General features: G+C 33.3%; 1 protein-coding gene across 5 annotated transcripts in view; it reads right to left on the bottom strand.

Annotated features, from left to right (window-relative positions):
• Positions 1–3,693: 3,693 nt before the first annotated feature.
• The window catches only part of EPC2 (enhancer of polycomb homolog 2), a 192,453-nt gene continuing 170,888 nt past the window's right edge, over positions 3,694–25,258 (bottom strand). For all 5 annotated transcript variants that reach the window (XM_001364961.5, XM_007494139.3, XM_056793822.1 and 2 more), the window contains 6 exons: positions 24,219–24,364; positions 23,782–24,125; positions 11,823–11,959; positions 10,096–10,255; positions 7,721–8,054; positions 3,694–4,958 (listed from right to left, as the gene is read on the bottom strand). In XM_001364961.5, coding sequence (XP_001364998.1) covers positions 4,886–4,958; positions 7,721–8,054; positions 10,096–10,255; positions 11,823–11,959; positions 23,782–24,125; positions 24,219–24,364 — 1,194 coding nt within the window. In that variant the 3' untranslated portion in view covers positions 3,694–4,885. The remainder of the gene's footprint in view (positions 4,959–7,720; positions 8,055–10,095; positions 10,256–11,822; positions 11,960–23,781; positions 24,126–24,218; positions 24,365–25,258) is intronic.

The following is a 25,258-nucleotide window of genomic DNA, read 5'->3' as shown; positions in this document are numbered from 1 at the left end:
AAGGAGGAATGTACACACACACACACACACACACACACACACACACACACACACACACACACACACACACACACACACACACACTTTTATGTTTCATCTACATTATTAGCCGAGGCAGCTAGGGGCTCAGGGAATAGAGTGCCAGGCCTGAAATCAGGAGGTTCTAGGTTAAAATATGACCATAAAACTTCCTAACTATGTGACCTGGGCAAGTCACTTAATCCCAATTGCCTAGCTCTTACCTCTCCTTTGCACTGGAATTGATATTGGTATCAATTCTAATACAGAAGGTAAGGGTTAAAAAACATTAAACAAAACCCTCCAATATGTTAAGCCCAGATTGTATCCAATACTGATTTATGAGGTGTTAATAATGCTCACACACAAAAATTTAACAATGTACTTGAAGGTTAGAGAGGACTCTAGTATACCCCTGGTCCTAGGTTAATCTGATTTCAGAAACTTCCTCAGTCATAAGATCATAGGCAAGTCACAGTCTCAACTTTTGTATCTGTAAAATGGCATAGACATGCATGTTCTATCTTTCTCATGGAGTTGTTTTGAGGAAAATACCTTGCAAACTTAAAGTGCAAAAACAGTGTAAATTAGCATTATGCTCCTATTTTAAATTATAGCACCCAGACCATATCTTTGTATAACTGCCTTTCATGAAGTTCCCTTGTTTCTGGCCCAATGTTAGTTGAGAAGACATAATGGGGTTGACTTAATCTAATTCTGAAATATAGCTTTACAGAATATGCATTGAAGGTTTCTTAAAAATCAGAAAATGAGAAAGTAGAGAACATTTGTGTGGCTTTTTTCAAGTATTCATTTATGAATCCAGAAAAATCATCTAGTTTTTTAGAATTTGCCAATTTTTACATAGAAAAGTGCCAGAGGATCCTATCTCTCTGGGTTTAAGCATAACAAGGACAAGTTGATTGATTTTCAAAAGATAACACTGTCATAGTTAAAAGGACACTGGATTTAGAGTTGAAAGACAAGGGTCTGAATCCTAGTTCTTCCTATCTTATAAAATGAAGGTTTGGATTATAGGTATGGCCTCAAAAGTCCTTCCAGTTCTAAAAATAGATACTGAATGCTGAATACAGGATCCCTTAGGAAAAACTGGAAAATTTCAATAATCTGGAGGCTTTTGCTACTTAGAGAAACATTTTTTCAGACTACTATCTTTTTTAATGTTTCAAATGTAAAATGATGTTTCAAAACCATAGGTTTGCCTGGAGGATGGCAAAGCTATTCATTTTGTTAATTAAGCTTAATTGGTGGAAACAACATTAGTTACTTGTAATTTTTTTTTTTGCCACAATCCTACTTGATTCCACTTATAATGGCATAATTCAATATATGCAATAGTACTGTGGAAGATATTTCATGATATAGTATGTCAGCACTTAGGTTACAAGTTGCTGTTGCTTGGATTTTTGTTCAAAACCAAATATTAAAGAAGACTTAAGGGGGCAGCAGGGTGGCTCAGTAGATTGAGAGCCAGACCTAGAAATAGGAGGTCCTAGGTTCAAATCTGGCCTAAAACACTTTCTAGCTTTGTGATCCTGGGCAAGCCACTTAATCCCTGTTGCCCAACCTTTACCACTCTTCTGCCTTGGAACCAATACAGAGTTGATTCTAAACTGGAAGGTAAGGGTTAAAAAAAAAAAGACTAAGGAGAAAGAAGAAAATTATGGACTGGTGTCATTTAGTGAAGTTGCATCTAGAGATGATGAAGAATGAGTTCATCTTTGGGCAAATCTACCCAAATTCCTGAAATGCTTAGGTGACTCTTTCACACTGTATCAAAAAACTGATGAAAATAAGAGAATAGGTACAAAATGATAAAGAGGAACCTGTAGTGTATTGTTCTAGTGATGGAGAAAGTCACTTCTGATGCTACCAATCACAACAGTGAAGAATAGTGATTTTTTAGAGGAATATGTCACTTAAGAGAAAGCAATTTGTGTTGAAAGGCAGGCATGTTACAAATCCCAATTAGTCAGGTAAATCTGCATATGCTTTATTCTACCTATATGAAAAAAGGAAAATAACAAAGAAGCAAACTGAGTCACTGCTGGGATCACTACACTTTTAGCCCTATGTTCTGTATCATCTACATCTTTATCTTCAGTTACAGCTCTAATAGCATCATAACACAATAACTAATGTTCCAAAAAGATTTGAGTTAAGAAAATGTTAGGTTATGAGTGGTATTATTTTTAAATAAGCAAGAAAGCATAAAGTACATTTTGGAAAAAAGTTTCCATCCCCAAATGGCAAAATTATAAAATTCTAGAACTTAAGAGGCTTTCTGTTGAAAAGGAAACTTGGCTGCTGAAAATGACTCACTGTGAAGCTTCAAAATAACAAAGCATTTACAATGGGAAATTCTGATATTAGATAGAAGGTTGACAGATTTTAACAGACTATTTTTATAATGTAAGAATCCATCATTTGATTAATTTAGACAGTTGTAATATTATGTATCAAAAAGAAATACCAACTGATCAATTCTCTTCAATTACAAAAGCCTATCTTTCTGACCCTCTCCCACAAAAGAATGAAAACATTATTGGTGTTTACATCTCCATCAAAGTCTCCTGACAGTATAGAGACATCCCTTGTCTCTCAAAGGTTTTTGCCAGAGGACTTACCCTCTGGCAGGTCCTATGAAGGACCTGGTGCCAGGCCCGATGTTAATCATCTGAGAATCAACTTAGTTAGATCAGAACCAGGTAAGATTTCTTAACAGTAATTCATGAAGATCATCTACTAAAGAACAGAGATAGAGGCTATAATATGCATCAATGGAGGAAATAGCTACACAGATGAAAACATGGATCTTTTAAAGTACAGAAATAATAGTAGTATTTGATACACTGCTGATCTGGTAACATCTCTTAAATGTTGATAGTCTCTTCATTTTCATAGAATTACTAATTATGTATAGATATATATAGTTGCCATATTCCTTCAACAATGAGACGCTTCCACTGAAAGCAGATTAATAGTCACAGTACATACCAAACCAGTTATTACCTTTGTGATATCAACAAACAGAACTCAAAAGAATTATGTGTAAAATTGCAGAAAAGAGCATGGATTTTATCAGGTCAAAAGATGGAGGAAATTCAATTTATTTTTTCTATAATTTTTGCCCAAAACTTATACAAATTTAGGACTCTCAATTAAAATGACTCTCAACAGAAATTTCACCTGCTGTTCTAAAATCTTGGCTCGTTAATTCAACTGACATAACTATTCACAACTTCCAGGACTGCAGATAAAACTGTAAAGTATAAAATCATTGATGTAAGTTTAAAATGTAGCTTCCATCATTTCTCATTAAAAGTAGTTATAGTCCCCCCTCATGTGACAAAAAAACCCTTATAAAGTAACTTTACACTAAACTTTTATTCATATAGAGGCTCACTTGCGATTTCCAATTTCTATTATACTGCAAATTAATTACATTCTGTAAAATATTTAAGGTCTTTCCATCTCAAAGGTAGCTTATATTGTATTATCAGGAAAACCATAATGCCCGATGATAGGCTTATTATAATTTTCTTTGTTAATGCTTGAAAAGCACTGTGAAAATGAAAAGTGCTGCTAAGTGCTATTATCTTTTTAAAATTTCCATTTGTACTGTTTCATTTTGAAATAAACATATGCAACATGTTCATGTTTTGATATGTATTTTTATTTCCCTGCAGTTTTCACTTATCAAGAACAAGTAACAGGGAAAGTTGTCTGAACTAGTGCATAAACAAACATTCTGAAACACCACTACACATATCTAATTTACAAGAACCGTATAAAAAAAGTCACTAAAACACTACACTACGAAGGTGTCCAACGCTTACAGTCAGACTTTTTCCAACCCGTTACTTGCCTTGTAGCCACAGGAAAATTCTCCGAAATTGAAAAGACAATCTTGCCACAACCCTCCCCCCTCCCACCACCTGGGATGGCTCGATATCTAGACATCCAATAATTATTGCAATGATATAATGCAATACATACCTGGTAAAATATTCTTTACGTGGTGTGTTACAGTTTTAAAGCCGTTAAAATATGTAGTCTTCAGATAAAATGTAATCAGTTGAAAAATTTTCTTATCTGCACAGTTTATATGTGCTAGATGCATAATTTTTCCTAGTCAGTTTTTTCTGTGTAATTATTTTTTATAAACTGGTATTATAAATAGAAATATACATTCAAAATATATGGAAAAGTGAGTTACTACATTAAATTTGCATGTATCGATCCATCCCTTTCCCCTGCACAGTAATAGAAAATACTATTTTGCCTTGAACTTCATATTTGACAGTGAAATGCCACTAAAGTATTTACCAAAAAGTCCATCTAGTCAAATTGTGAAACAAAATGAACCAAGTGAAAACTTTACAGTTCCATTAGAAAAAAATTACAAGAATTTCATTTCCTAGCTATGAATCTTTAACTTTTTAGACACAAAGTTCGATTTATTTGTACAAGATACAAAATGTAAACATGGCAAAATAAATAGTTAAAACAAGTGATGCAGGATCCCATTTCATGCTCATGATCCCATTAAAGAATTATTTTTTAAATCCATTCAGTTGCAAATTCAAGTGCAAAAGCATGATGATGAATATCTACTATTCAAGTAACAGAAATAATATTGATGATACAAATAAACTATTTTACAAGGTAGTGATTTTCCCAATTTTACAAAATGTACATTATATATCGAATTAATATACGATATATTGATAGTTCAATAGGTCCATTTTAGTTCTCTGTGATCCACAGAGTGTTGTATTTTGCATTCAGTTGGAAAAGAAATGACTACACACCATCAGCACAGGTCAGCGCCAACAGTTGGAGGTTATGTCACTTCCATAGCTACTGTTGTTTCCGCTATTCCATTTAAACCCAATCTTTCAGGTTCATGGTTCTCTCTGTAAAAAGAGTAATGATAATATAAATATTAGTAATTTAAATATGATGTTAACATTGCTTACATCCCAAGAAAATTTTTTTGTGAGTCCTAATTCTAAACATATATAAAACGAAATAAAAATCAAGCATTGACATAACTGGACCAAAACAAGGAAAGTATAACTCTTTTCAATGAAGAAATCCCTTCTATCTTGTTCATAACCTGCTATACTGCTTACTTTATCAAGATCATTCATTCATTCATTCATTTAAATCCTTACCTTCCTTTTAAGAATCAATGCTAGGTATTAACTCCAAGTCAGAAGAGAGAAAAGGGCTAAGCAATGGGAGTTAAGTGACTTGCCCAGGGTTATACAACTAGGAAGTATCTGAGGTCAAATTTGAATCCAGGACCTCCCATATCTGGGCCTGGCTCTCAATCCACTGAGCCACCCAGCTACTCCCAAGATAATATATTTTGCCAACTCTATTGTACTTGTAAAGAAATATCTAATAAAGCTAATGACACGAACAACTTAAATAGTAAAACAGTATTCAAAAAGGTCTTCTGAAACTTCTGCAGTGAAGGCATGTCTCAGAAACATTATGCATATAGCAGTACATAGTTTTATTTAGTCTTTTAGAAATTAGTATGTACAACCATATGCTTATCAATCTATATGGCATCCTTATATAACTTGTATAACCTCCTGGCTCTCCTCCAAAGGTTCCCACATTCATCAATAACAAATGTTAAATGAGTGTATACTCTATGCATGTTACTGTGCTGGGGGAAGAAGAATTAAGATATCATCACTGCCTTTAAGGAACTCTGGGTATTTTTAAGAGGCATATAAAGAAGGCTAAAAACTTATTCTACACACACACACACACACACACACACACACACACACACACACACACACACACACACACACACAATCAATTAATTAGTCAATAAGCATGTATTAAATGCTACTATGAGCCAGGCACTGTCAAATGCTGAGGCCATAAATACAAAGAATAAAATGATCCCTGACCTTACATTCTATAGTAGGAAACACATGTATGTATGTAAAAATACACTGAAAACAAATACAAAGAAATAGGGGGTAGGGGTAATAACAGCTGAGAGGATCAGGAAAGGTCTTAAGTTCAATTTTTAAGAGAGGATTAGGCATGTATTACAGGAGGTCAGTCTGTACAAAGGCAAAGAGATGAATAATGGAGAAAGGAATAACAATAAGGGCAACTTGTTAGACCAAAGGAAAGAAAAGGAGGAAAATAAAGGTTAATTATATAGTACAGTAGGCTAGAACTAAAGTATGATGGGCTTTAAATGCAAAACTGAGGAGCCTGCATTTGATTTTAGAGGTTAACAGGGTAATTGGAATTTTTGTATACAGTAGAAGAATGGTAAGAAAAATACTTTAGGAATATTATTTTGTTGACTACAAAGGAGATGGTAGGGGAAAGGGAGAGGAAGGGAGAAGAGGAAGGGAGAAGAAAAAGTGATCAGAAATGTGAGGCCTTTAAAGGAAGGTAAAGGAGTACTCAAACTAGATTATTTTGAGGTTGTAAATCTGCTTGTGAGATGGTGGTGTTCTCTACCTAATCTGAGAAATTTGGAAGAGAAGGAGATTTAGGGGAAAAGACAATGAGTTCCATTTTGAATGTACCAAGTTCAAAATGCCCACAGGATATTTAATTAGAACTGTCCAAAAGGCAATCTGTAGTTCTGGACTAGAGCTCCAAAGAATAGAGTTGGATATAAAGATGTATGGAGTTGTCTGCACAAAGAAGAAATATGAAACCAGAGAAACTGACAAGATCACTGAGAGAGAAAATGAAAGAGGTTTAAGGACAGAGTCTTGGAGATACAGCTACAGTTAACTGTAAGGAAAGACTAGGTTATGGATGCTGATAAGCCAGCTGAGGAAGGTAAAGAGTAGTCAGCCAGGAAAGAGTAAAATCAAAAAAGGTGAAGGGTTCCCAAAACCCAGAAATAAGATACTAGTAAGGAGAGTGTATTCAAATGATGCAAAGAGGTTCAGAAGTACAAAACTTTTAAGAAAATACTATAGACTTGGCAATGAAGAAAAGAGCAAATGAAAGGACCTGATAAAGATGGCTTTTCACATTTTGCCAATAAAAATGGAGAAAATCTATGTAGTGAGGATTCTTGATTTTTTTTTTTAAAGAATGATGGAGACATAGGTGCATTCTAGGCAGTCAGAATGGAGCCAGCAGGAGACAAGAAGACAGTGAAGATAGGAGAATGTGAATGTTGGTGGGGCAATCTATTGGACAAGACATGGGATGATGGGTACATGTAAAGTATTGGACTTAGAAAGAAGGGTTATTTCTTCATGTTAGATGAGGCTAAAAGAGATAGTAGAGGAAGACATCTGATGATAAGAGAAAAATTACTTGAATTTCTATATAGACATCTTAGACATAAGACTTTGCTATGCTTATTCACATTTCTGGTTGGAATTTGGAAATTGCACAACTCATTCATTTTAAACAAATTAAAAGTTGTTAATAAGCATTTCTTTTTTGATTATTCTGTTTAAGTCAACATAATATATCAGAAAGAGTAATGAACCAAGAACCAGGAAACCTAGATTTCTAGAATGATTTTGCCACTTCTAGGCTGAATATATAAACATGTACTTTAATGTTTCTACACTTAAGTTTCCTAACATATAATGGGAGGATTGGAATATAGAATTTTTAAGGTGCTCTAGTATTTTATTCTATTCTAGGCATTGACACACACCTTGCTATGCTGCTGATGGCACTGCTAGGAGTCACCTTTGGCACTCTGTCCATACTGGCAGCAACTGTGGCAAGTTTTAAGGCTGTTGGCGATGGTGCTGAAGTCCTTGTATTGATATGCACATTGACTGGAGAAACAACACTGACATTGTTGAGGTGCACTGCATTTGTCAGGCAGGAATTGTTCATGGGAAGTGTCTGAGGGCTGCTTGTGCACAATGCTGGGATTAAGTGGTTTGTGGTGGTGTGGCCAACTGTCCTTACAAGTTGTACAGTTGAAATCCCTGGGCTGGATGATAAAGCCATATTGGTGGAGTACAGAGTTTTAGAGGTTCCTAAGAAGGAAAGAAAGATCGTTTGGTGAAAATGTGAATGAAATAATTTTAAACTAAAATATAATAAAACAAATGCAAATATTTACACTAGTAAATATTTTATCAGGATTGAACACAAATATATTTTATACTCATTAATGAAAATGTGCTTTTAATTAGGAGGAAATGAAAATTTTATCATTTATATTATAAGGCTCTAAAAATTTGTAAATTATATTTAGAGTTTTACCATCTTTTCATTTTCATTACAGAAGCATACAAAAAAAGAAATGGATACTGTAGGAAATACATATTCTATTGAATATAGACAATTATAATTAGATAAAGCAATGTACACCCTAATTTTCAGGATATTTTGACAAAAAGGGAGGGAAATTAAACCAGAGTATTAAGAGTGAATAAGGAACAAAAATAAGACAAAAATAATCAGCTTACTAAATGGTTTACTTTAAGTCATATTCCTTTCATATACTAGTACTAGGTTACCTAAATGGTTGCCAAAGAATCTTGGCTATCATTCTTAACTATTGTAGACTCAACCAACACTACTCCTGCCCTATCCTTCCTTCTAACATTGCCACCTATCACATTCCAAATGGCCTTTGTACCCAATTCTTCTAACTTAGGTGGGTTGACAAAATATTTTGAATTATATAGAATTAACCTATTCACCCGAACTGTGTTTATGCCCAACAATTATTTCAGTAGTCCTCTCATTACTATTTCTAATTTTTACATTACTTCTAAAGTAAATATATATCCCTGCTACTTGTGATATACTGCTAAATACATATATTCATCTCACAAATCTGAAGTTCACTGAAAATGGGATCATAGAAGATAACAGTTTCCAGTTGCTTTCAGTGTTTTAGTAAATTAGAGCAGGTATAATGTGGTATGGAAATTCTAGAAGAAAAGAGCACATTTTGGAAGTTGGAGGCAGGTGAAAATATTATGACAATTTGTAGAAGCCTAGGCATAAGTACCAATATGGATATATAATCTAGAATAAGGAAGTCCATCATGGAAACACAAAAAAAGCCTGTGTTCTAGCAGGTGGACAGAATATTAAAGGGTGATGGATGCAAAAATAATAGTCACTGAAAGACCCACAGAAGATGGGAAAATTAGCCAGGCTTCCATATTAATACTGGTCAGGATGAATGGTGAGCCATTGCATATGGCTATTTATGTATTTAGTTATGGGAAGTTTAGTATTGATTTTACAACTCTGAATACCTTTCTCTAATTGTGGCTGACTACATTTGTCATTTATTATCCCATGAATACCGTTGTGGTGATGATATAAAAGCACAATGGGTCAGATAAATGATGATGGGATTGTCAAGAAACTAGAAAAGGTTAAGAATAGCAAGAATAAGTATAGGGGAGATTAGGCTAAATCTGAGTTGTAGGGGAAAAAAGGAAGAAAGGAAGCTATATTATTCGTCTTCTCTTTCATGCAGAATAATAACTCCTGACATTCTTCTCTTTCCAATTACCTTCCTCTACCAAATATAAATTCAGGCCCCACAAAATAGCCAAATTGAGGTATTTAAAATTTGTGACTATATTTTTTTCCTTGGTTTGTAAATTAAAACTCAAATCACTGAGAGAGGAGGGATTTAGCATTTCAATTTTATTAAATCAGCTAACTTTTGGAATTGGTCAATTACTAACCATTAACTACAGCATGTATAACAGTGGAAAAATTATCAATTATCAACTATGTCAACTCTAAGTTTTATTTTTAATATTTTCTTTGTGAATAAAGTTTTAATATTATAATCTTTTCCCATTATGTTCGCCATAAGTGACATAAGATGTTAACAAAAAGGAAATTAAAACCTAAATTTGTAAATAACATGATTGGCAATGTGGTGCAATGGAAAAAGTATTAAATGTAGGAAACCAGACCTAGTTTTGAAAACAGGTTTGCAATTTTATGTGCCTGTGGGTGAGCCGTTTATCCTTTGTGTCTCAACTCTGGATCTATGACCTAAGTTTTAGCAGTTAATAGCACTTGAAATGTCAGCCTTACCTGAAGGCTGGACAACACCATTTATATTACTGTGGCTAGTGCTCTGTTCCTTGGTCACCTCACTGCGAGTTGGAACTGGTGCACTGACCACTGCAGATGCAGCAAAGTGGGCGCTGGCTGAGTCAAGTGTTTTAGACATACAGTCAGAGGTGCTTGAGCCCTACAAAATGAACAAAGTTAAATTCTTAATTCTCTGTGACTTCCAAAGCACACCAAAGAAGGGGATGACCCCAAGAGGCTGCTGACTACTCCTGAGGAATCATTTCAAAAGCATAAACAAAAATATCTAGATTCTGGACTATTTTGAAATTCTCACTGCTGAACTCAGAACCCCAGGACCAGTGCAAGTATTTCATGGAATAAAACAAGTCTCTTTATGGAAATAATGAAACTTCAGTCAATAGTCTTTATTATATAAAGACCATAAAGTGTATGCCATGTGGGATAGAGGAAACAGCCCACATAGTGAAAAAAACTTTTGTTCTAGATAGAACCAAGGACTTGGGTTCAAATTTCTACTCTTCATCATATCTACTCTCTGTATGACCCTAGGTAAGTCATTTACACTTCCTATGATCAGTTTATCTAATCAGTAAAATGAGGAAGAGTTAGCCTGTGAGGTCCCTTTAAGTTTTAGAACTAGTGTCTCCCCAGATAAAAACAAAAACTGACTCTGTCTGAAAAACACAGGCAACATCAATGAATCCAAGATGATGATATTATACAGCTGAAATAAGCTCAGACTCAGATGTTTAGCAATACATTATAGGCATTTTATTTTCAATGTGGGCCAAAAGTTCATACTCAAATTAATTTGTGCATCTTATAGAATATTGGCCAATGATAAACCGAGGAGGAAATCTGAGCAATTTCTTTTTGATATACAAGTAAATTATAAAGCTTAATAAAATCTATATGTATTATTTAAGTTAAAAACATTGGTCTGGGAGCAGTTAGGTGGCTCAATGGACAGATAGCCAGCCCTGGAGACAATAGGTCCCAGATTTAAATCTGACCTCAGACATGTCTTTAGTTGTGTGCCTGAACAAGTCACTTAACCCAAAATGCCTAGCCCTTGCCTCTCTTCTGCCTTGGAACTGATACTTAGTATAGATTCTAGGACAGAAGGTAAGGGTTTAAAAAACAAAATAAAAAACATGCTGATTTAAAATCTCAGGTATATGAATTAAAAAAACAGTTCTAGTAGTCTTTTTGTTCCTACTAGAGGTAATTTCTGGCAATGGCAGATTCTTTTTGCAAAGTACTTCTCATTCCTCTATGAAAAGTATAATGACAGGCAGTAAGGCAGCAAAGCACAAAATGAAGTAATTGCTTAGTTCCTTTGAATTATTGAATTAAGGTATAATAATCTTTCATTTAAATTGAGTATAACAATATAGCATTTACTTAATTATTAGAAAAATAAATAAAATACATAAGAAAAGTTACATTTTTGGACAAATGTTTTCAGGTATACTCTATCTCGACACCCTTAAATTCCTTGAGTTTCTTTCCTCATCAAAAAAACATTAAGAACAATATCTGATTCAATGTAACACCCAACATTTCAAGAATAAATTAAAGAAATTTACTTTTTAAAAAACATAGATTAAACTTAAAGAAAATTTAAGCACCCCTCTAAAACCAAGAGCAGCAGCATCAGAGTAATTTTATGCTAAACAAAAATAAAAAGTTAGATAAGAAAGAAAAGCCAGAGAACGCTTTACCTGTGCTTTTGGATGTGTCTGTTGTGAGGAATGCTGAGATTGCTGTTTCTGCTGAAGCTGAGCAAGTTGCTGCCTTTGCATTTGAACTAATTGCTGTTGATGTGTCTGAAACTGCTCCTCTGTGATACCCCCCGTTACTGTGTAAAAGACATTGATTTCGGAAATAAGTATATCATAAATGGTAATTAAAAACCTTATCATAAAATAACTCTAAGTCAGTAAAATGTTATTAAATCTTTATAACGGGATTTATAAGTAAATATAGAAAACACAATAATATAATAATAATATCTTTTGGAAAAGGACAGTTTATTCAAGGGCCATAATGAAATTTAACAACAAGCTTCCTAGATGCAATTATACTTACTGTTTTATCACTACTAGACTGTAAATTCCATTGGAGCAGTAGTAGGGTTGTATTCTTCTCTGTATCTTCTCTGTATCATACCACATCAAGCAAGTGCTTGATGAATGGTTACTGAATTACAATTTTTATGATGTAGTTTTTACCTTTTAAGGTTAGTGGTTAATTCTATACTCTGTAAATAACCTGGCATATTTCTTTCTTTTTTTACACCCTTACCTTTTGTCTTAAAATTAATACTAAGCATGAGTTCCAAGATAGAAGAGTGGTAAAGGCTAGGCAAATAGGGTTAAGTGACTTGCTCAGGATCACGAACTAAGAAGTGTCTGAAGCCAGATCTGATCCTAGGACCTCCTACCTCAAGGTTTGTCTTCTATCAACTGTGCCACCCAGTTGCCCATAACATGGTATACTTCTAGCATCTAATAAAATCATTTATGCTCCTTCCCTATGCCCTGCCCTGGCATCTTTAGTCAAGAGATATGATTTCATCAGTGTAGTGTGCTTCTTATATAGAAACTCTATCCACCCACACAGATTAGTTACTCATTTGCAATTTAGGAGTTTCTGGGATTTGCCAAGGGCATTTATAGGCAAGTAACCTTCAGTCACACAGTCAGTATTTATCAGATATGTAAGATTTTAACCTAAGTCTTTCTAAAATGGTTTAGAAAGATCTTACATCCACTACTGCAAGCTGTCTTTCTAAACTCCTTGTTTAACCAAGGACACTGAAACAATAAATAAATTATATCTTTGATGTTAAAAAGTCAAGTAAAAGAATATAAATGGTACAAATTCAGCTTCCCAAATTCCAAAAGAAAGTAATATGCATTTATTGCCAAAGCCCTTAGATGCCAAGGCTTTCCAAATTAGCTACACTCACAAGTTCAATGACTAAAAGAAATCAGACTCTATCAGTAACTCATACAAGAAACAAGTGAAAATGTTTAATAAAAGTAAAGTCCAAGTAAAATCTAATCCATTGCTTGATTGAATATCTCATAGTTACAACAAATGTATGAAAGGCTTCAAATAAAATTTAAGACTTTTACTTAAGGGATCCACTAGACAATAAAAGCAAGCAAAATTTTTCTGGAAAGAATGTGTAAAACATTACATTATGTTATCATTGATATTTAAACACACGTATTTTTAATATAAATACTCGTTCTCTCGCTTTTTTTCTCTCTCTCTGAAATAGAAGCTACAACCCATCTATTTAAATCCTTTTACTTTAGAAAATAACTAAGGTTCATAGAAGTGAAAATTACTTGCCTAAGGCCATGTCTAACCAAAGACACTTCCTAGTTGTGTGACCCTGGACAAGTCACTTAGCCCTCATTGCCTAGCCCTTACCACTTCTCTGCCTTGATAGAGCTAGGATCAAATTCCTGTCGCCACCCCTCATATTGTCTCATTGTTCTTTGTACTATATGACAATCATCATTTTAAAAATGACTAGAGGCCACAATGGTATGAGACAATCTGCTCCAGAAGTACATTATTGAATTTCATCAAAATATTTTCCATATATACATATATACACACACACATACAAAATACTGAAGTTTTTGTTTCATTTTTTCTTTATTTCTTCCTCCTTATTCTGTCTTTGACTTGTGATCAAAAAATGAATATTTACTGATAACATGTCCATGATAATATATGGAGTATCAGGTGAGACACAAAGGAAAGTAAGTCTTCACTGAAGGAGAAATATACTTGGTAAAATGACACATATATGAATATACATATGAAAAAATACCTGAGAAGACATAACAGTATATGGAAAATGAAAAATGAGTAGCACAATCAACTACAGAGATTACCACTACCTATTCAATTTGGGCTAATAGACCCCAAATGTTTGCCAATAATTCCTATATGTGCCAGTGTCATAATCGTTCTATCATATGAACAATGGCAGCACAAAGCAAAAGTTACACTTTGGTCTCCCATTTAAAAAAAAAAAAGATTGGAGGACAGCTAGGTGGCTCAGTAGATTGAGAGTCAGGCCTAGAGATGGGAAGTCCTAGGTTTATATCTGGTCTCAGATACTTCCTAGCTGTGTGACCCTAGGCAAGTCACTTAACCTCCATTGCTTATTCCTTACCATTCTTCTTAGACCCAATACACAGTAGTGATTCTAAGGTGGAAGGTAAGGGTTAAAAAAAAGAGACTGACTTTTCCATTCTGTGTGAGTTTTATAGGTTCCAGAGATTTGGGTCAATGCAAGGCAGATTTAGAAAATCTAGCCTTAGGTTTGTTTGAATCCTTCTTTGATGTTACCAAATCTCTAGAAACCTACAATGCTATTCTAGAATAGTCTCACAGAATGAAAGATGATGATGAAAAATAACTTTCAAGTAACATTTTCTATTTTTAAAAACTCAACAATCTGAGATTATAATACTCACTATAAATAGTATCCACTATACCTGTAATACATACATCACCTTCAAAAACCATCAACAAAATGAATTTTTCACATCTTTAATACAAGTGTTGACATAAAACTTTAAAACTCTGACAAAAATAAAGCTTTAATTTTAAATCTAGGGTCTTCAGAATCAAAATAGAAACTTCAGCTATATATAAATTTCCAAGAACTTGGTAAAAGGCAAAAGAAACCAATAAAATAAAAAAGTAAAATTGTAAATGAAATTAAAAAACAAAATAAACAACCAAAGTCCAAATGGGAATATAATACAATTTTCAAGAAGTACATTTTTAATTGTGTCAATATGTATCCTCCTAAATGCAATACTTATCAGGTCTTTGCACAAATGTGATTTAAGTTGTTCCAAAAAGAGTGAGAAAGAACCGTTTATCTACATTGTGGCAAATCCTTTTTTTTTTAAGTGAAGAAGAGAGAATACTAATGCATGTTTTGATATTTGATTTATATTTTTATAGAATTATTTTTAAGGAAGAGGAATAGGATGTCAATAGAATCCCGCTGCACTGCCCCCTCCCCCAATCACATAAAAATAAGAATATAGTAAAATCTTGATAACTTGGAAATGGGGTAAAAAACTGAAACTTAAGCCTTTTTCCAAATAATTAGAGATTCTACATATATGAAAACTAAAACTGAAATCTGGTTCTTCTTGAAATAGAGATCTATCTACTTAGACTTTGGTTTTGCTGTTTTGTTTTGGTTTTTTCCCTTTTCTTTTAAAAAAAATCCCCAAAGTCTTACCTTTTGTTTTAGAATTAATAGTAAGTACTGGTTCCAAAGCAGAAGAAAGGTAATGGTTAGGCAATTAGGGTTAAAAGACTTGTCCAAGGTAGCACAGCTAGAAGTGTCTGAGGCCAGATTTGAAATCAGAATCTCCTATTTCTAGGCCTGGCTCTCTATCCACTTAGCTACCTTGCTGCCTCGGTATTACCACTTTCCCCAAATTATGTAATAAAAGTAATAATGATTTTTAAAATCACTTCACTTTTAAATCATCAAAGCAAAAATGCAGAAATCCTTCTTCAGATATGTTAGCCAAGTTATCCTAGGCAAGTCATCACCCAGAGAATTTCAATTTCCCTCATATCTAAAATGAAGGGGGGAAAAATAGCATATACCCTACAGGATAGAAGTAGAAGATCAATAAAATAATATTTGTAAAAGTGCTTTGTGATTCTTAAAGAACTATATAAAGAGGACCTACTAGTATTATGACTGATTAAAAAAATGACTGTCACAAAATCATATTCACATTTCACCATCCTATGGTAGGAAAAACCTCACATAAGATCATAAGATTTAGAGTTGTAGAGAAATTTACTACTTTTTTAAAAAGTATTCTTTGATATTCTCCACTATAATAGGAGGAATAGTTGGAAATGCTCTCCATTCCTATCACTGGAAAGTGATTCTTTTTAAAATTTCTTGGTCTTTAGGTATCACCCATTCTAGGATAACAGAATTTTTAGTGAAATAGAATCTCAGAGACTATCTGGTCCAACTTTATCATTTTACAGTGCAACAAGGATGAGAACTTAACCAAGGAAATTCAGTTAGTTAAAAAGCAGATTTAAGGTTGAAATTCAATGTTTTTTCCACTAGACCATGGTTACCTCATATGCTAAGATAATTCTTTATCAGGTTGCATCCTAATAGTGACTGTCTAAAATCACAGTTGTTCCTTCAATGGACTTTATTTTGTTAGTTTTTTTTTCCCCAACCAGGAAAATTAATTGCACTTGCCATAATATTTCTATTTTGTTTTGGTCAGATTTATTTTGATAGGCATAGCCTAAAGAATATATAGGTGAAAAAAGTTGATTGGCTAAAGCCCCAATTCACTAGCATTTGTATGGATGTCAAAGCAATTGAATTACTACATAATGATGTGAAGAGGAAAGCATAAAGGCACTAAATGATTATTAAGAAAAAGAAATACCATGAAAAAGATTCAAATTTGGATGGTGGGTTGTCTGGTCACATTATCATATTTATAATATTCTTTTGCAAAGTTTTTCTAATATCAGCAATTTTGTTTTTGTTACCCTGCATGAAACTGCTTGTTTGCCTTATTAGAAATCAAAATTGAAATTAAATGACTTCTATCCTAGGATATCAAGAGGAAAACTTCCCTAGAGAAGAAACTTAAAAAAAAAAAAAGATACACATGGCCGGAGCCCTATTAAGGGTGATATCACAGTAATAATGAAGCAATTCTATTTTGTTTCTTCTTAATTTAAACTGTCTCCACAATTACTTAGTTTGGTAAAGGAAATTATATTTATTTTCTAGAAGTAGCAAATTCTAGATCCCCCCTCCTATTCTATATTCAAGAATTTGCTTTTGATATTGCTTTGAGGACATACCCATCTTAAACATATAAGACCCACAAAATGCAAAAAAAAAAAAATATCCCATACTTATTTATGGCATGGAGCAATTACTCAAAGACTGCTACTAGCTTCTAAAAACAATATTAAAAGTACATTTATAGGGGCAGCTAGGTGTTTCAGTTGGTAGAGAGCCAGGCCTAAAGATAATAGGTTCTGGGTTCAAATATGACCTCAGAAACTTCTAATCAGTGACCTTGGGCAAGTTACTTAACTCCAATTGCCTAGCCCTTGCTGCTCTTCTGCCTTAAAACCCATACTTAGTATCAATTCTAAGGGAGGAGGTAGTGTTTTTTTTTTTGTTGTTGTTTGTTTTTAAATCTACGTTTATATATTTCACAGGGAAAAGGTCCTAGTTTCTTCATCTGTAAAATGAAAGGGATGGACAATTTGACTTCTAAGATCCCTTCCAGTTTTAAATGTATGAACCTATGATTTCTCTCATGACTCAAACTACAGCTCAAAATTGACAGAGGATTATTCCAACCCCCCACTCCCTAAAACCAATAACAGGGTCTGTTATATTGTCCTATTTTTTAACTAAAATTTCCTCGTGCCCCGCCCCCCCCCCCCCCAAACTTCAGGAGATACTATTCTTGCTTATACAGGATAAACTTAAAATAGTTTTCCCCAAACCCTAGGTAGAAAAGGTCTTCTGTTCCTAATTTTCATGCAAAGATTATATATATATATATATATATATATATATATATATATATATATATATATATATATATATATATATATAAATAATTTTTATATATAAATATATAATATTTATATATATATATAAATATTATATATATATATCTATTTTCAATGGATGACATGTTGCCATAGATTGTCCTAATTTTTTTTTAATTAAAAAGCTGGAAATAACATTGAAAGGAGCTTTCCTTTATCTTTTATGGGGCTATATTTCAGCTATTCTATATGGAAATATATCCTATTTTTAAAAGATCATCCTCTCTTAGAGAAAAGTGCTTTTAAGCCTCCCTTGATACTTTCTCTAGTAGTTTCTTTTCACTGACTAGAAAAATGTTGTTTTTTTTTAAATATACCAATATCATAGGAAGGCTTTACACCCTAAATGTATATTATACTACTTTATACTGAATTTTATTCTTATTTGCCAAAATTATTTGGTATTTTGAGTTCATTCTCCAAAGCCTTAGAAAGCCTCATCATCTAGCTGAGTGATATATTTAAAACTAAACTAAACTAAAAAAGTATTTCTAAGACTAAGTTTGATGTAAATGCAAATACTGAGACTGAACATTTTCCACTAAAAAAGGACACTGGATTCCTTTAATCAGTTTTAAACTAACTCAGTCTAGATCTGTTGTTAACATTTTTTGTCATGGAACTTTTTGGCAGTCTGTTGAAACATATGGAATCCTGCTCAGAATAATGTTTTTAAACGCATGAAATAAAATACACAGGGAAAGGAAATAGAAAAGGAAACTAAGTATTTTGAAATATAATTATCAAAATGGGCAGTTAGGGGCTCAATGTATATAGAGTGCAGGACCTGAGGTCAGAAAGATCTGAGTTCAAATCTAGCCACTGATACTACTAGTTCTGTGACCTTGGACAAGTAAGTCACTTGACTTATGTTTGCCTTAATCCTTTGGAGAAGGAAATAGCAAACCACCCCAGTATCTTTGCCAAGAAAACCACATGGATGGTATGATCCAGAGTGTCATGAAAAGTCTGACACAACTGAACAACAGTTATCAAAATTTTGAAAATGAATTAAATGAGATTCATTGATCCCAGGTTAAGAACTCTTGGTCTAGTCTAAGTTTTATCAGTTTAAAAATAGGGATCATCATCCAGTATATTATCCTAATGTCAAAATCAGATATAATATGGAGAGAGAAGGATAGTGTAGTATAGTGCAAAATACGCTGAAGTCAGAGAACCTGGGTTCTAATCCTATGCTACTTGTTGCCTGTGTTGATCTGGACAAAATACAAATTTTCTGGGCTTCAGTTTCTTCATCTATAAAATAAGGGAGTGGGATAAATTGATTGCTACAGTTCCTTTCTAGTATTAAAACTATGACCATATTATGTTAATGATTTGCTACTTTTTTTCTGGAGTCACCAGGCTTGTCACTCTCATTGAATAGTTTGTGTTAGTTGGACTTATTCTTAACAAGTAATAGTAATGCTCACTGATAATAGTTTCCTGTTCTCTCTATAGTGTTTACAAATTTATTTTTTTTTTTCATTAAAAATGGTCACAAAGACAGGGCCTCTGTCCTGCCATAAATAAGTTTTCGTTGTCTGGCTCAGTTTCAAACTTTTAGGTTCAATGTTAAAAGCAAGGGCAAAAAAAACTACTGAGTTAATGTAAAGGCCAACCTAGAGCAAATGTTAATTCCTTTAAAATAAATCGTAATGTATCTATTATAGATAAAGATCAAAATTCAACTAATAATCACAAGAAATTGGGGTAAGAGAAAGGAAAAAAAGAAACTGATTCTGCACTGGTTTTACATACCAAAGATAAATGGATTGTTTGGTTCATTCAGAGCTTCTATATTACTGTTCTTAGTAATAAAAATCCTGCCCTGTTTCCCTGATGTTTCTCCACCCCACCCCCTCCACTCTTGCCACTACTTTTAACAGTGACTCATTTTTTTCAGCCCAGGCGGGTATAGATAAAGATAGCTATAGACACTGGAATTAAGGCTTGGCCAGGAGCACTTTGCATGAAATACTCTAGCAAGGAGAGAAAGGTGCGCACCATTGGAAAAGGAGGTCCTAGACTCATACTGGAACCTCCAACATGCGACAGGTACCATCTGGCAGCTTTGTCATTCATTACTCCAATCCTGGGTCCCAGATCCAGAACCAATTGAGAATGACACCTATGCCAAGAGTGGCATTATGGAATAAGGAGCCATAGGCTGAGTACCAGAAGTAATCAGCATCTGTATGGCTCAGATCCCAGGAGTAGAAGGGGATCTCAGTTCCAGCTTCTAAATCAGGTTGAATCCTGCAGAAGAAAAACCAGGGCAAGAATCCCAGACCAAAGGGAGTAAACCAGCAGAGCTTCTTAGCTGGCAGATAGGGGCTAACTCCAGTAGCAGTTTACTCTTGCTTAGACCCAACCTCAGGCCAGGAACTTGTAGTGGAGCTCAGACCGGGGGAGGGTAGTAATCAAACTTTGCTCCAGATCAAGACACTTTAAAAGCATTGGGGGTTTGTAGGTCCCCAGCCTGAGCTGTCGCTGAGGTCCTGGAACACAAATCAATACTCCCAAAAAGTAGAGGCAGGACTAATCCAGACTGTCCCTTTGGAAGCACTCAGAATTCAGTCCTCACACAATAAATCATTAAGGTGGAACAATGAGCAACAAAAAAAGAATTCCACATTAAAAAAAAAAAAACCTGTTTTAGTGACAAGGACGCTCAAGACACAAACTCAGAAAAGAATTGACTCCAAATCACCAGCAAGCAAAGCCTAAAAGAAAAATGCAGCTTGGTAACAAATTCAACTAGAATTCTTAAGAGTTTAAAAACTTTTAATAACCATAGGAAAAAATTGAAAAAAGAAATGAGAGCTATGGAAGAAAGAATTGGAAAGGGTATTAACAAGTACAAAACCTTGCCTAAGCAACAACAAACTCTCTGAAAATTATACTGGACCAAATAGAAGTTAATAAGTCCAGAAGAAAAAAAGGAAACACTGAAACAAAATCAAGAGAAAAACTAGAAGAAAATGTTAGGTATTTTAAGGCAAAAACAACTGATCTAAAAATATATCAAGGGAAAAAATTAAGAATCACTGAATTCCCTGAACATCATTAACATATACCCTTCAAAAAGAGCCTAGCTATCCTTTTTTGGGAGACTGTATAATGAGAAAAGAACATGGGGCTGAGAGTCAGGAAGCCTAGATTCTACTTGTCTCTGCCACTGAGCCACTGTTGTGACAAGTCATTTCTCCTCAGTTTTTTGACCTACGAAATGAAGGGGTTAGATTAGTTGATCTCTAAGTTCTATTTCAGCTCTAATATTCTATGTCTATAGTACAGGAAAATTTCTAGTACTTTTATACAATTATTATTATATAATGTTTTATTCTTATATGATTAAACATTAATAGTATCCCATGTTAAGGCTTAAAAAAAGCTTTCTTAGGATAATTCTATGAGCAATACAAGGAAAGCATTATTCTCCTAATTTTCTAGATCAGGGTACTACTGAAGCTCATAGAGGTTAAATTACTTGGCTCTCATGTCAGCACTGATATTCAGACCTAGGTATTCTAAATGAATCCAGTGCTTCATTTCCTACAGAAGATTGTGTCTAATATTACCCTAACTTTAGAGCTAAGGAAACTAATTCAAAGAGGTTAAATGACTTGAAACAAAATTGTATGACTAGCTTCAGCCAGAAGTACACATGGGTGCGTCTTCTGACTCTTAGTCCAATGAACTTTCCAAAAAAGAAAGTTTACTTACCATTTTGCCTAGCCAATTTGTTTTAAGGAGAAAAAATAACTTACTCTACTGAAAAGTGACAAAAAAGCTTATATTTGAAATTCCTGACAAAAAAATACAACTTTCTACATCATGTCATGCAATCATGATAGTCTGCTTTAACTTTGTAGTATATTCTTGAAAGAAGCACAAAACCACAATATGTTTAAAATACAGTACACATCATTCTCACTTAAATGTTAACTGCTGAGAAAGTTGTTGGAATGTAAAGTCTCTTGAAAAGCATACACATATACACAAAACATGTGACATGTTTATGTTTTTTACCTCCCTACCAGAAGTAATCTCTTTTTTTCTGTTGAAATATAGTTAGTACTTCATACTATCTTCACAGTCTACCTTACATTGCAATTATTTGTATAAAGTAGCACATGAAAGTGCTGAACTGAACCAGTTCTCTAAGAGGAAAAACCTGGTTTATTTTCCATTATACATAATTTCTTTTCAACTAGGCTGTAAACTCTACAATGCCAAGAAGCTTCTCTTATTCTTGTTTGTATTCTAACACTAATTGGAATATAGCAAATGTTTAATAAGTATTTGCTACATTAATGCTATGCAGATTTAACATTTATTTGAAATGGATATTTAAAAGCTAGTATCTAGTAAAACTAGTAAAAATATGTTCCTATGCTAAATTGTATTGTACTAAAAAAATGAGTGATTTCTGTCATAGTATAATTTTTTACAAGATACAGTTATAACACTGGTCAAATTACAGCATATCAAATATCTTTGTATGACCAAAACTTTTCAAAGCCTGTTAATGGTGAAGTTATAACCAAGCACCATTTGATACAACTTGAGAATTTTAAGTCCCTTGGAACTCAATGAAATTAGATTTGGCCTATATCTTCCTACTATAGTTAGCTATTTTAAGACAATATTTTATGAACCAAAGGCAATCTTAAATAATAATATAAAGCATGTGCATTTCAGCTTCAAAATCTTATTATTCACTAAGTTTTTATTCAAATCGCAAGTGAGTAAAAGACTAATTCATAAGGGTTTGTTTTTTTTTTAATGCTGGATTGGCTATAAACTTAATTAATGATTTTGTGTATCATGATGTTATTTCTACCCCTTATACTCATTTAAGAAGGAAATAATTAATTTCACGAATATATTTTAAAATAGTTTAAATGGCTAAAATCAAATTTTTCATGAACATTTAAAAATACTTCTATTCCAATTCTTAAATGTAAGTAGTTCAATGATAAATGATTGAACCCTATTGAGATCATTTCAAGCTAAAATGATTTAAGTCAATTTCAAGCAGTTTAATTAATTTTGCATACTAATATGCACCATAATGTTAATTAATTTAGAAATACAGGTACATTATATGTTTCACAGAAACAGTATACCCACAGTATAAGCCAAGCCACAATGACTATAATCTTTGGACACATTATTTACAATATATACATCTTAAGATATTAATAAATTACATACATATGCCATATAAAAATGTTATCAACAGATGAAACAAAATTCAAGTCACATTTTTATAGTCTTTGGATACCATGTTATTTACAATGTACACATACAAAATATTAAAATAAAACTGAAGAGCATAAAGCTGAGCAATGTCTCAAAATTATAAAATAATGTTAAAAACTAGGTCAAAGGAGAGAAAATACTTCAAATAAAATTACAAGCTTTTACAGATTTTTTTTAAAAGCATGCGATTTTGCAGAAGTTAAAATAAAAATTCCATGTTACTCACAAGGAGCTACACTCTGCTTACAAATTTAAGCAATATAGTATGATTAAAAAGTCAATTGAATCCCAACAAACAAGTCAAAATTTTCTAGCTGTGTTGGGCTTCATGGTTGGTTCTTCTATCATGGATTCCCCCTGGGACATTACAGTATGCTACTATACCAGATAAGCATACTCAAAACACAATTAATTTTAAAATTGTAGTTTATAGTACAGTTAAAATGACTGGTCTCATTTGCTTACTTTTTTCTGGTTTGAACAATACAAGACAAAGAGAAAACATGGATTAAAATAGCATTTTGCTAATAAGTTGGATTCAGCAAACATACCCAACTGTGAAATAGTTTTGTTGGTACAAAGGAAAATGGAAAAATATAAGCAAAGAAATATTTTAAATATTTGTTTGGAGCTTGTATTTTTTCAACAAAAATCATTAAGCTAATACTTTAGGCACATGTTTCAAACTCCACAACTCACATTCTTAATAAATAGATAGCCTACCTGATATGCCATTCTTGCTGGTGTTCAATAAAGCTACAGATGCTGCAGAAACTCTTTTATTGTTCACAGTCTGCCCTGGTTTCCTTGAGGTACATTCTTCACTATCACTGTCCTGTAAATTTAGTAGCCTTGGCTGGAAACACTGTAGTCGACATGATCTGATATTGCTTAGTATTTCAGAAAGGGACAGTCTGTTTTCACAATGTTTATTGGAAGCATTGGTCCATGAGAAATTAGAAGAAAAGTCTACAGTTTGGGAAGAGCTTGAAAAACCATTCAGCATTTCAGGGTCTAGCTGTTTCAGGACAGGGTCATGTTCTGTGGATATTCGGTCCATTATGACCCTGAAAAAAATACATGATTAATTACTAACTATAAGAGCTTTATAAAATGTTCCTTAGTTTCCACTGTTTGAAGACTCAAAACAAAGATATTACCTTCCACCTCTGCCAATTCTCCTCCTTGCAAATCCTATACATCTTCTTGGAACAGTAAGAGTTGTAAGGCAGTGCCTATATCTCAACTTATCCAAATCTGCCAGTTCTGAATTGTCATATGAATGGTTAGTTTGGTCCAAACGAGGCTATAAAGAAAAGAAGAAAATAAAATGAAACACATAGCTAACAATATTTTTAAAAACCTAGTTAAAAAAAAAAAAACCTAAATTTAGTAACATTATAATAGTTAACTAAAGAAAAGGTGGTTTTAACCAGTTCATTCCATTTTTTGGACAGTTCTAAATGTTATTTTTTTATCCTCATTTATCCTCATCTCTGGCTAGATTTGCAATTTGGGTTTATCATTCCCAGTTTTGCCTTTTGGGATCTAGCAGAACAAGTATTTTCTTCCAAAAGACAGCTCTTTAACATAGTGAAGCAAAATATTTCTTCCCCTCTCAATTGCCTTAAATTATCTCTTCAGTAAAAACAAATTCAGTTTCTTCTTCCATGGATCCTTGCATTGAATGATTTTAAGTTCACTCACTATCTTGGTCCCTCACATTTGAATAGGTCCAGCTTATGAGGTGAACTTTCTAGTACATACCACTTATTTTTATTATATACACTAAGTTTCATTTAAAGAGAACTGTAATTGCACTGACTTTCTTGGTTGCCACACTGTGCTGTTAATTTACACTGAGTAAGAAATTCACAGAATTAAATGAAAAGTTCACTTAATGAAAGCTTCTAGTTTAGGCTAATTATTTTAGAGATACATATTTCTAAAATATTAAGATAGTTCTTGGTATTTAGGACCAAATTTGGGGTGGTACTATTGCCAAATTACAGATGCCTTGGTTTAGGAAACTAGATAGAAAATAATTTATAATATCTAAAAATAGTTTCATAAGTAGTCAGAGGTCATATTTAAGCTTTCTATACATTTACCTTCAAAATACAAATAATTGCTTTTTAGTTCCCATTTCCCTTCAAGAAAGACTAGCTTCTTGTTATCCTCTGCCTCTGTTCCCTCCAAA

Source organism: Monodelphis domestica, chromosome 4 (genome assembly GCF_027887165.1).
Source record: "Monodelphis domestica isolate mMonDom1 chromosome 4, mMonDom1.pri, whole genome shotgun sequence".
In the NCBI taxonomy this organism is placed as follows: Eukaryota; Metazoa; Chordata; class Mammalia; order Didelphimorphia; family Didelphidae; genus Monodelphis; species Monodelphis domestica.
The sequence above is the reverse complement of the archived record's forward strand: the minus strand, read 5'-3'. Positions and strand labels throughout refer to the sequence as shown.